Source organism: Chaetura pelagica, unplaced genomic scaffold (assembly GCF_000747805.2).
Source record: "Chaetura pelagica isolate M959 unplaced genomic scaffold, ChaPel_1.0 scaffold135, whole genome shotgun sequence".
In the NCBI taxonomy this organism is placed as follows: Eukaryota; Metazoa; Chordata; class Aves; order Apodiformes; family Apodidae; genus Chaetura; species Chaetura pelagica.
In genome coordinates this window covers 1615187-1627518 of record NW_009953649.1, presented here as the reverse complement: position 1 = coordinate 1627518, position 12332 = coordinate 1615187, and the positions used below count along the sequence as shown (strand labels likewise).

The 12332-nt window shown below is 43.5% G+C and overlaps 1 protein-coding gene across 1 annotated transcript in view; it reads left to right on the top strand.

Moving 5' to 3' along the window:
• Nucleotides 1–280: 280 nt before the first annotated feature.
• MTHFD1L (methylenetetrahydrofolate dehydrogenase (NADP+ dependent) 1-like) overlaps nt 281–12332 on the top strand; it is a 143867-nt gene continuing 131815 nt past the window's right edge. The window contains exons 1-7 of the mRNA XM_010000004.1: nt 281–364; nt 1089–1235; nt 5923–5973; nt 6054–6107; nt 8564–8688; nt 9870–9970; nt 10846–10970. Of these exons, the coding sequence (XP_009998306.1) occupies nt 281–364; nt 1089–1235; nt 5923–5973; nt 6054–6107; nt 8564–8688; nt 9870–9970; nt 10846–10970 (687 nt within the window). The remainder of the gene's footprint in view (nt 365–1088; nt 1236–5922; nt 5974–6053; nt 6108–8563; nt 8689–9869; nt 9971–10845; nt 10971–12332) is intronic.

Here is a 12332-nt window from a genome sequence, read left to right as displayed (position 1 = left end):
GGGGTGCTGGGGGGGGAAAGGGACTTGGGGGGAGTGAAGGGTTTTGCGGGTGGAGAGAGTTTCCTCGGTGAGCGTGTCGGCTTGGTTTGTGGGGTGCCCGGTGCCCCACCGGGGAGTGGAGGTGATCTCGTGTTAAAATGTCCATCCTTTTCCCCCCTCCCCATCCCGCAGTCATCGGCTGTTGTGTTGGGTTTGGGTGGGATTTTTGCAGTGTTTTTTTCCGTGGCTTTTGTGTTACGGCATTTTCAGGCGTTAGGTGAAGGTGAAGCTGAGCACGGACATGCGTCTGGAAGACGTGTCTTCTGTGTCGTCCCTCCTCGCTACCCCTCCCCGGCCCCCCTTCCATTCAACCTTAGCTGGGACAGTTTGTGTGCCACGGCACTGACCTGAATTGCCTTTTCTACAAAGAGGGCTGGGGTATGAGGAGGCAAAAAAGCGCCCTGGACAGCGTTTCCCTCCGTTCGTCTTGCTTGCTGTGGGAGACAGACAAACAGACATCTTTTAGGGGGGTCTCCTTACTTCCTTTTCTGGGTATCATTTGCATATGCAAAGATACCAAGAGGAGAGCCGGCAGCCTCTTACCGAGACATTTTTTTCCAGAAAGCGTTCCCAGTGCCCGGCTCCCACCGGTTTTTCCAAGAAGCAAACAAAACTCCTCTGTCTGCCTTGCTGCCCGCAGCTCTGAATAGCATCGGTGAAAGTGGCTGTTCTGCTGCTGTTAGGGCTGCTGATGCCTGTGTGTAAGGCAGCCCAGTTGTGAAGGCCTCTGCTTCTGTGGGCACCTGGGTCCAGGGAATGGAAATGAAGGACTCACCTGAGCCTTAGGGCTCGGGGTGGTGGATCCCTGCCGAGCTTTCTGTGGTGGGGCTGGACAAGCCTTCTCATGAAATCGCACAGGCTAGTTATGATGTTTTGGGCATGTCAGAGCAATGACTCACATAGCTGTAAAAAGGAAGTATTTTTGTCTCTTAAGGTATTCTGTACCTACCCACTGAAAGCCAACCCTCACCGTTTATATCCATCTGCAATTTTGAGGATTAAAAGTGCATGTGCCTTAGTGTTGATTCCTTATTTCTGACTGACCTAAGTTTCTGCTGACTGATGTTACTAAGCTTTGTTTTGCTAAAGATTTGTTGTTACTGTGTTGCAGCAAAATCACTGAGAATGCAAAGAAATCCTTGGCCTCCCTTAGAAAGGAAAACCCTCGGCTTGTGCCAACACTTGCCATTATTCAGGTAAAGTGTGTCTGTATGCTCAGTGGCTGTGAGAGGTCCCCTTCAGTACTATTGCTTGTCTGAAACTTAAGGAGTGCATGATGCAAAAAGTAACTTTTATTCAAGCAAAGTGATAGGAGCAGAGAATTCCACCGGACTGTAACATCTGATTATAACAGCCACAGTAAAATACAGGCTGTGGGAAAGGTTTGCAAAGGAAGGGAATTATTTTACCCCTTTCTCCTTCTGCTAACAGTCTTCCCCACTGTAAGTAAAGATTGCCTTTTTTTTTACAAGTTGTCTAAACTGATTGAAGTAATTGAGTTGAAGCAGTTGTTCTCAAACTTTTTTTAGCTTGAAGCTTTTGTTGCAGCCCTGAAAGGTGCTTACGTGCCTGAAAACATGAGACTGTCTTCACCTCCCACCCCTGAAATAACATTGCCATGGTTAAGGAAAGACCCAGCTGCTTCCTGCCAGCCTTGTTGCCTTTGAGCAGCTGTAGCTAAAGAACAGGACTGAAGTCTTAAGGAGAGGGAAACCACGCTGAAAGGTCCCAGTCAGCTCAAAAGGATCTGTGTGAAATAAATACTGTGTAAAATGTCAGTATCCTTTAGAAGTAGCAGCACTTCCGAAGGTGAAGCAATCTCGTAGTTGCATTGCTAACTTTGTGAAGAGCTTTCTTTTCCATACTGCTGGCACTGCCATCTTTGAGATAGGCAACCAAACTCATAGACAAGGATTGCTATCCCTGCAAAGCTAAGAGATGTTCCTTTTTAGATTTCTTAAGGTTTTAAGGCCAAAAAACTGGGGTTGTTTGTCATTCTGAGTGGGACCCAGAGCCCTGCAGGCAAGATTTTTTTTTGTCCTGTTTCCTAGGCTGGTGGTGTTTGTTTTAAGTGAGTATACATTGAATCCCTCACCCAGTAGGTTTTCGTTTTTTAAACATCTATAAATATTTTTTACTTTCTAACAGTGAATGTACGGAATGCAGCACCAACTTCATTTCGGTAGTTTTTTTAGCGACACTGACTTAACAAAGTTTCCCCGCCCCTCCCCCTCCCCCCTTGGTGATTGTGGTTAATGTTTTCAAATAGCCCTCTAAGGCTTTGAATTTAAGGATTACTAGAAAACCAGCGACCTGTGTTCTCAGTGATCTGTTGTTTCTCACTCCTGTCATGTCTCCATCCAGTTGCACCATGAGCTGGCTTGGGGCATTGATCCACCCTGGGCTGGAGGTGCCTGGGGATGCTTCTGTTCAGCCACATTAGTCCCTGAGTCTGGTTTTCTGCATAGCCATAGGGGTGTTAGGATGAGAGAGAGAATTCAGTGAGAAGAGGGAGGTTCTTGCTCACTTTTAATATCAGTTGGGATGCAGCTACATCAGTGTTTTGGTTTTGGTCATGGTTATGCTTGTCCCTGTTAATTACACTTGGTTTGCATCATGAGGTGGCTGTAGGAACATGCAGCCTAGATCCTTCTGGTTGAAATTCACCCTAATGATGTCCTCCACCTGTCAGTTACCTTAGCTCTGGTCTGGTTGTAAGGACTGGTGGACTTGGCAGTGCTAGGTTAATGGTTGGGCTTGATGATCTTAAAGGTCCTTTCCAACCTAAATGATTTTATGACTGAAGAAGAAATACTTTTAAATGTGTATTTGTTGGTACAAAGAAGCCTTGTTTTAGTCTAAAATGCTTTTGTGTTGCTCTGCTCTACTGGGTAATGTGGGCAGAGCCTTAAAATTCATGCTGCTCTCCACATGTTGCAGTTCAGCCAGAGGAGCAGAGAGAGGGCAGCAGAATTATCTCCTTTACTAGTTGCTCATGGGTAACAGCAGTCAGTGTGACATGGCACCTCCTCTGCAGCGTTACTGGCAATGAGGAGTGGCAGAATGAGCCAGTCTGTATGTGTTTAGCTAGTTTTAGAAGTGTTCTTTTCCTCTCAAAAATTGAATTGATGCTGAGATTGATACCTGCATTGCTTATTATCCCTGTTGAACCTGGGCTGGAACCATGCAACACCAAAAAAATGATTGTTCACTGCTTCTTAATTTTGTTAAAGCTGAAAACTTACAGTAGCAAGACTCTGCTTAGCAGTGGAGCTGTTGCTCTGCAAAGCTCAGCAAAGCACCACCTGCTCCCTTGCAGCCCCTACCCTGCCCCTGCACTCTGCTAGCCCATGCCCTGAGCTCTGGGCTTGCCTGTGCTGCACTCTGAGTGTCACAGGTGGGAGTCTTGTTCAATATCTTTAGCAGTGATCTGGATGAAGGGAATGAGTGCACCCTCAGTAAGTTTGCAGATGACACCAAATTGGGTGGGAGTATTGATCTGCTCAATAGTAGGAAGGTTCTACAGAGGGGCCTGGACAAGCTGGATCAATGGGCCAAGGCCAATTGTATGAGGTTCAATAAGGGCAAGTGCCGGGTCCTGCATTTTGGTCACAAGAATCCCAGGCTACAAGAAAGGCTTGTGAAAGAGTGGCTGGACAGCTGGACAGCTGCCCAGCAGAAAAGGACCCAGGGATGCTGGTTGACAGCTGGCTCAACATGAGCCAGCAGTGTGCCCAGGTGGCCAAGAAGGCCAACAGCATCCTGGCCTGCATCAGGAATAGTGTGGCCAGCAGGAGTAGGGAAGTGATTGTGCCCCTGTACTTGGCAATGGTGAGACAACACCTTGAGTACTGTGTTCAGTTCTTGGCCCCTCACTACAAGAAGGACATTGAGGTTCTGGAGCATGTCCAGAGAAGAGCAACCATGCTGGTGAAGGGTCTAGAGAACAAGTCATATGAGGAGTGACTGAAAGTGCTGGTATTGTTTAGTTTGGAGAAGAGGAGGCTGACAGGAGACCTCATTGCCCTCTGCAGCTACCCAAAAGGAAGTTGTAGGGAGGTGGGTGTTGGCCTCTTCTTCCAAGTAAATAGTGATAGGACCAGAGGCAGCCCAGGACAGTGGTGGAGACACAGGCCTTGGAGGCATTCAAGAAATGTGTAGGTGTGGCAGTTTTATGGGGTTTTTTTGTTGGTTGGGGGGAGGGAGGTTTATGTTGATGATTGGACTCCATTATCTCAGTGGTCCTTTCCAACCATGACAATTCTGTGATTCTGTGATTTCAGTGTAGTTCTACCAGGACTGGAAAGAACCAGATTGTCCCAGCTCACTGCACTTGCAATTGAAAAAAGAACGATGTTGGGCCCACTGCCCTCGTAACTAAAGCAAGAACGATGTTGGCTGGTGTTGACATGGCAGTGCAGCCCAGGGTGGAGGTGTTTGTACCACCACAGTAGGTTGTCAGAGGAACTGGTTCAGGGCAGGGGCTTTCTGTGCCCACATGAGGTGAGTGTTCACCAGCCAGTGCCACAGGAGCAGGGAAATTACAGGTGACAGGGTAGTACAGCTGGTGGCTCCCTCCCAGTTAAACCTCTCAAGGAGTCCTGGTGGTTTTGCATCAGTGTGGGGATACAGTTGCACATTTACTGGCAGAGGGGAGCAGCTGTTGAGCTCTCCTTAGTCCACTCTTCTTCCCTCTCTGCAGTTTGCGGGAACACGTGTTCTCAATGCAGCAGCATCCCCTCTCAGGAGCTACGTCACTCCACAAAGTCTGTCCTTTAAATGGACATTTTTTCATTGGCAGCAGTACTGAACCATTTGGGATTGACATGTTTCTAAATTGTTACGGGCTTCAGCCAAAAAAAAAATGTGGGTGATGCTAGTGACAGTCAAAGCCAGCACTGGCAGCTAACCATGGAGTGAGCAGCTCAGCTCTGATGGACAGTCACTGACACTGGGTCTTGTGACAAAAGCTATGAAGAATGTGTTTGTGAAATTGTAACAAACCCTTTAAAAATTATTTCTTTTGCTCCTGTTGTCTGGGTCAGAAGATAGGTTTTATATATAGTCATATAGCTGTGAGAAGTGTGTTTTTAATCTTGTTATGAAGCCACTAACGTTATTGAGGGTAAAAGCCTCACTGGTCCGTTACTATGAGGTTTCTAGTTCTGTGTATTGAATTTTAAGTTTTACTGTTACAGTATATGAAGATATTTGAAAAGCCTCCTAAGGTTCAAGAGTAACTGGAAGCCTAAAAACCAATTGTAATTATTGCGATTAAATGCCAAAATATATATGGTGCATGGAGGTGTAGAGACCTCAGGGAGGATTCCTGGGTGCGATGGTTTCTCAGGTAAATCTGCCCAGGAAACACTTTTGTCCTAGTGCAGGTGCCTGCTGGCAACTGGGAGGAGCTGATCACTTCTCTTGATTCTGCATTTACAGAACTCATGTAAGACGTGATGATAATGTTTCACCTCATTTTCAGTGGTGAGGCAAGCCAGTGTTTCTAGCTGGTATGAGAACAGGGCAGGAAATGTTAGTATTGCTGTTGTCTGTTTTGTCCTTGTTACGTGGGTGGATGGAGAATGGTATATTCAAATACAGACTGGTACCTTTCTTAAATGGCAAACTTATGTTAAGGAAATGGTTGTCTATAAAAGCCAGACTGGTATCAACACATTTTTAAACTAATCAAGCCAAAATAAATATACTAAATGATATTCTGCTTCTTTCCTAGAATTGCTAGGCTTTTTATTTGTTTGAGTACTGGTAGACACAAACATCCTCACTGCATTTCTTGTGTAGATCTGCGCATTAGTGCACTCCAGGTTTTTAAATGTAAATTGATTATTTTAAAACTTAGTTTCTATTTTATTCCCCAAGGCACATAACGATCAATTGATTCAAGAAATAAACAAGAACTTTGCCAAAGAGGTAAGCTTCAGTTGATACACTTATTATTATTAATCATGAGCTACAGGCCCTTGGTAGTTACAAGCATTTTCTGTTGGCAGGTTGGTCTACGTGTTGTTCACATCTGTCTCCCTGAAGGCAGCAGCAAGGATGAGGTAACTGCAGTACCTAAAGGACTTTTCCTTTTTTGCTTTTGTCAGAAACTTATGTTTATTACTGATGTTCGTTATCCCTTTGAATTGATCTCTGTTGACTCAGATTGGGGTTGGAACTGCCTTAGTTCTATCCCCCTATTGGCAAGAGCAGGAAAAAAAAAGGAATTAATGGGCTTGTCTGCTGTCCCCATGCAAGCTGAAGCAGAATCAGCAAAGTAATGTTTTGTTTTCATGTCTGGTATTTAATTGCAATGTCCCCTCATACCAGTATTGGTATCCTATGTCCCATAATTGCTCTTGTGACTGTACTTGATTCTTGCCCAAATTATTAATGAAAATTAAATATTAATTAATTTAGAAGAGGAGGGGTGTGAATTTATTTGCCTGTTTATGGATCTTTTAATGCTTAAAGTTTGCATTGAAAAAAGTCACACCCCACAAATCACGTGAGGGCTGAGTTCTTCCGTTGTCAAAGGCATTAGGGTGGGGGTACAGCACTAGTATCAAGTAGGTTTTAAATGTAGCAAGTCATGTTCATATACATAGTCCTGAGGCATCTGAAAAAGAAAATGGCAAAGGAGTGTATAGTAAAAGATGTCACTGTTCCCAGCTGGCCCCCTTGAGCTTGGCAAGTTTCTAATCCTGTAGGCTTGTGGGTCTTCTGAACCGTTTTGTATTTGGTACACTTTGCTTTTAAAATGTTACTTGCTTGCAGTGTAATCTCAAGAACCGCTTCCAGATATATTGAGAGGAACTTACTGTGAAGAATTTTAGGAGTCCAGTTTAGTGGATGGTGAATAGACAGCTAACCATTTAAGAAGGGTGGGCTTTTGAAATGAAGATCAAATACACTTTGCTGTTTGAAAAAGCATTTTATCTGCTGAGTTACACAATAGGAAATAGGTAAAATACAGTGAGTATGCAGAAGTAGTTGCTGATGCTTTGAATATCTTAGGAAGTGGCTGAGCTTTATATGCAAAGAGAAAAGCAGGGTATTTTTGTTATTTGAAGAAAGGTACTTTCAATACAGATCATAATGAATAGTTTGCTTAACTCTCCTGCTTGCTCACTATGACAGAGTGTTTTCTCATTTGTTAGAGTCCACATGCTAGCTTGCATTCCCTGGTTTGGGAGGGTGGGAGAGATTTCAGTACTGTGCAGTTTTTGTTCTTCTATAACTGTTGCATGGTAAAAGCAAGTTAATACAAGATTGTTTTACTGTGCATAAGTAGTGGGATGGAAAGCTGAATTAAACCATTAGATTCAGGCTATTTATGAGTTATGTTTTCTTTAATTGCTGTGTAGGCCCCTGATATTTTGTAGCATCTCAGGATTTTAAAAGCAAAATATGGATGTTTTCACATGCATATTCTGGTGCATATATACTCACCGTTACTTTCTATTAATGTGTATAGCAGCCCTATTGCTGTCCAATGGCACAGCGTCAGTATATATCCCTATTTCTGTCTCAGAAGTCAGTGAACTAAAGGAGCACTTCTGTACCAGTGACATGCTTATATAATACCAAAGTTGTACATTTTCTCAGTTCAGAATTGCAGAACAGTTTACATGAAAAGCATTGTAGGAAGGCATGGTATTAGCTAAGGAAAAAAGTTTATACTCATTTTCTGTTGGATATTAATCCAGTGAAATTATACAGCTTTGTGTTGATTGCATACTGGTTTTATTTGGAATAATATGATAGAAAGACATGCTCACATGATATTTCTCATATGGGAAAACTGTAGCATGTTTTATTCCATTGTATTCTTCATGGGCATAGCAGAATAGCAAATATCGCTTTGGATCAGTGTTGTACTTGAGTGAAGAAGCAATGAAGACTAGGTAGTACAGTCTCTGATGTGAAATGTGAACAATTATAAAGCATTTGAATTGGCATCTGCTTCAGTACTTGAAATTCAAAAACTTTTTTGCAGTGCCATTTCAAAATAATGATTCTTCACTCACTCTTAGGATCACGTTATTTTGAGAAGGAAAATAACAATATGCTGGTTTCAGAAAATGAATTTTCTCTTGTAACACTGGGAAAAAAAATTATACAACTTTTTATACATGTTCATGATTTGAACTATGTTTTAACCAAAGCTTCTTTTTTTTAAAAAAAAAACAAAACTTCCGAAGCCACTAGAGTGTCAAATTTTTGCTGATATTTGAAACAGTGGAAGACAGAATGATTTTGGCAGAATAATGTAATGTAATATGTGTTGGCTTTGCAAAATATTTAGAATAGAGTCAGGGTGGCTTAATTTGGTAAGCCACAGAAATTTAAATCAAGGAAAACAGGTTATTACTTTTATGTTTAGAAGCTGCAGTAATATGTGAGGGAAGGAAGGGTGGCCATAAGGTAGTTTTAAAATATAGGTTTTATCCCCTTCTAATTAGATCCTTCTTTTGTCTGTTGTTCTGATCTTTGATGCTTTCTATTAACTTCCTAGATTGTCAATGAAGTCTTGAGACTTAATGAGGATCCTAATGTGCACGGCCTTGCCCTTGACCTCCCAGAAAGCTTATATAGCAGTAAGGTATTAAATGCTGTGAAACCAGAGAAGGATGTGGATGGGTAAGTGGAGTACTGAGAAACAATATTAGCAGACATAAGGCTGATAGCATTGTAAAATCAATTTTCCCCTTTTCTTTAATGGATTTCTCAGTCAATATGTCTAGCTGTGCTATTGAGCAATGATTAAAGGTGTTGTTGAATCAATAGAAGTCTTGGACTGAAGTAGTTTTGATCATTAGCTTGTTAATCTTTATATACTGTATATTCAGGACATGGTCTTTTTAAAGAAGTAAAAAAACTAAGTTCTGATTTACTGATGATACTTAAGGTATTTCAGTACTTCAGTAGGACAAATTGTAGTCACAAAGTACTGAACACAATCCTCAAAATTTTCACAAGGATTGATGGGAAAGTTGCAGAGAAGGTTTTAAATTTCCTTACAGCAGTTGCTCACAGTGGGAGAGTAGGTTGTAATAATTTGGACCCATTAGCAGAACTTTCCAATCAGTTTTGAGCAGTCTTGCACTGCTCTCTGGAGTAGCCACTGCTATAATTTAGCTGTCTGGGTTACCATTTTGCCGTTCTTGAAGCCTTTTTGCTCTTAACTGCAGACTGTGACCCATTTTTTTTATTATTATTTTCGGGGCGGGGGGGGGGATGACATTTTAAAAAAAAAGAATCTAATCTTCTTTTTTGTTTTTTTTTAATTCCTGTCCAGAAAAAAAAAAATCTGAAAATGTTGTGCATTAGTTAGCTCTCCATTACCTGAAGTACTGGAGATTGACAGCAAAGGGAGATTCAGAGCACCCTTGTGTATGAGAGAGACCACAGTGCCTGCAGCACAGAAACTCCTGAGTTCCCTTCAGCAAGGAGCTTGGGCCCAGAAGGATGCTTTGCCTCTGGCTCAGCTTGGCTGTGCTGGTGCTGGTCTGTAGCCACTAAGATGTTTCGACCCAACATGCTTGTGTAGCTCACCATGATGAGTAAAGAGCTGCCCCTGTATTGTGGGCTGGTGGTACTTTTTCTAACTGCCAGGTGCCTTTCCTGGCCTCTCTTGAGGCTCAGTATTTGTCTAACTGGCCCATGGGGTGATACAAATTAGCCACAGTACATGACTGTCAAAGGATTTACTTTTATGAGATGTGTTTGCACTTGGGATTACCTGTTAGCCATGTTACAGGCTTTACTGCGGATTTGTTACACAAACTCTTTGTTTAAATTGCCATGTTTTTCCACTGCAGGTTATCCGATGTAAACCTAGGACGGCTGGTACGTGGCGATGCCAATGACTGTCTAGCTCCTCCTACAGCGTGTGCTGTTGTGGAGCTTCTTGAAGATTTAGGTGAGATCTCCTGTCATAGTTATCACTTGAACTAACTTTCTTGGGTTTAGAGAGACAAATATGATCTCACCTTGTTGTGTTTTCTGGTTTGTGTTCTTTACACACCCCACATACATTTTTCTGCTACTGAGAAACCTCAGTGAGATCTGAATGTAATATTGGCAGAAATGGGTCTCAATCCTACAGATTTTTAAGATTAGGCAGGGATTGCCTGCCATCAGCATATTTAATGAAGCTACCTGAGACATCTGAGTCTTCAAAACCAAAAATACAAACATCACTTAGGGACTTCACCTGGCAATTTTGATGAGTTTTAACAGTTTGAGAAATCCAGGTCTGCCTGTAAAGAACTGCTGAGCCAGTGTTTTGATTTGGATCGGATTGTGTAAATGCTAACATTGAAATGGCAGATTTAAAGTAGTGGTTTTACAGTGCATGACAGCACTGTTAATTTAAGGCAGCATTTCAGAGATAGTCTCTTACAGTGGTTCGTAATCATAGAGAGAAGGATTTCTGTAATAGAACTGTAAACAGGAGGTCAAATGTAGCAAATCTGAATGAAAGGATTTGTGCAAATAAAATACCAGAAAATGAGAAAAGCAGTATTTGCTTACTAGATTTAGAGAGCTGCCAGGAAACAGCTTAAAACCTGTGCTTTGCCTCACTGCATGGATTCCAAAAGAGTAGCTTTTGATGCCCTGGCTGCTGCTGTCCTGCCCTGAGCTGCACTCCTGGCCCTGCTGGAGGGTTTTGGTGGGGTGACCTGCTCAAGGCACAGAGTTTGTGTAGCTGCTCCAGTTCTGTGGCACCACAGACCCTGGTGCTCATGCCTCTGCAGCCAAGGGCAGGTGAATGATTTGCCTTGTGTCATGCAGGTGGAAAGACGGTGCTGCTGGTGGGAGCTGGCGGGGCAGTGGAGGCGGCCTTGCAGTGCATGCTGCAGAGGAAGGGAGCAGCCACCCTCAGCTGCAGCTGGAAAGACCCTCTGCTGCCAAACAAGGTGAGTGCTCTCCTGTCTGCCTCATTCTCTGGGGTCAGCCCTGCTGCCCAGGCATCCCAGTTGCCCGCCTGCAGGGCACTGCTCCCCCTCACTGAGGTTCCCGAGTGGCACTGGAGCTCACTGGTGGCCAGAGGGGGTTGGGATTTCTTCCTCCTCTTCTGGTGCGCTCAGAAATGGTGCTCAGGGCAGCGGTGGCCTTGACCAGAATATTACATGTGTAGCAGCAGCTGCTACAACTTCATTATTTTACAAGATAAATAATTCAGTGTTACAGTTTAAAACTAATGTTTCAGGTTTTCTTTTTCCTTTCCCTTGGTGTGAGAGATGCCACTTTCGTCACCTCCTGTGATGATAGTAATTGACGTGAAGTTACTTTCATTGAGTTTGCCTTAAAGCTTTGCAAATGCTGCCTCTTTTGTGACAAGGAGGATCACTGTCTTTATCCTCAAAGAGAACTGTAAAAGGATACATAGCCTTAATTTGAAGGATTTAATTGATATGGTCTTCCTGGTTGCTTTCTGTAGAGCTTTTAGCAAGAGCTTGGAAGTTGGTATGGCTTCCTGAGAAACTTCCCAGATTGTTCCTTAGCCCCAGATTTCATAGAATAACGCAGGTGGGAATGTGTTGTCCTTCGGGTACGTGCAGGGTCGCCTCTGCAAGTGGCTGCAGGGGGGAGGTGCGGGGACAGCGGTGCTGTTGCATTGGTAGTCCGCGCCGCGAGGTGGCAGCCGATGCGAAGTGATGCTGTGTGAGAGCTCTGGGCTTCGAAGGCAAGAAGAGGAGGAAGTTCAGTTTAAGCAGCTGTGGTAGGAAGTTCTCTGGCAAACCGGTGTTTTCACAGCTGTGGATGTTTTTTTTGTCAGGCTTGTCTCAGCTCTGTGCTTTAACTGACAGCACTTGGGGAACATATGCCTTTCTCAGAGATAGGAGCACTGCGAACTTAATACTAGCCATGTCTCATTCTTTATTTCTCATTGCTTAGGGTTGCGCTAGAGGACTGCTTTGGGCTGGATGGGGTGGGTCATGGGGTGGCCAGAGGTGTTTCCACTAGTTCACAGCAAAATACTTGGGCCAAAGCTGTGTGTGTAGTGCTGTTGATATGTTGGAGAGAGATCTGTTTCCTTCCACTCAGATGCTTTCTCATAATCATGCTTTATTTTTTGGCATTTCCCATGGCTTACCTCTCACAGCAAGTCACTGATGGGAAACAGAATAGGAGGCCTAAGCAGGAGGCAGTTTGAGGCTTTGCACATCAGTCTTCCCAGACTCATTTTAACTTTTGGCAGTAGAGGAGTTTTGGCTTTGCCCGGTGGACTAATCAGCAGAGCTCAGGGGAAGCCTTCCTTCTTCTTCCTCATCTGT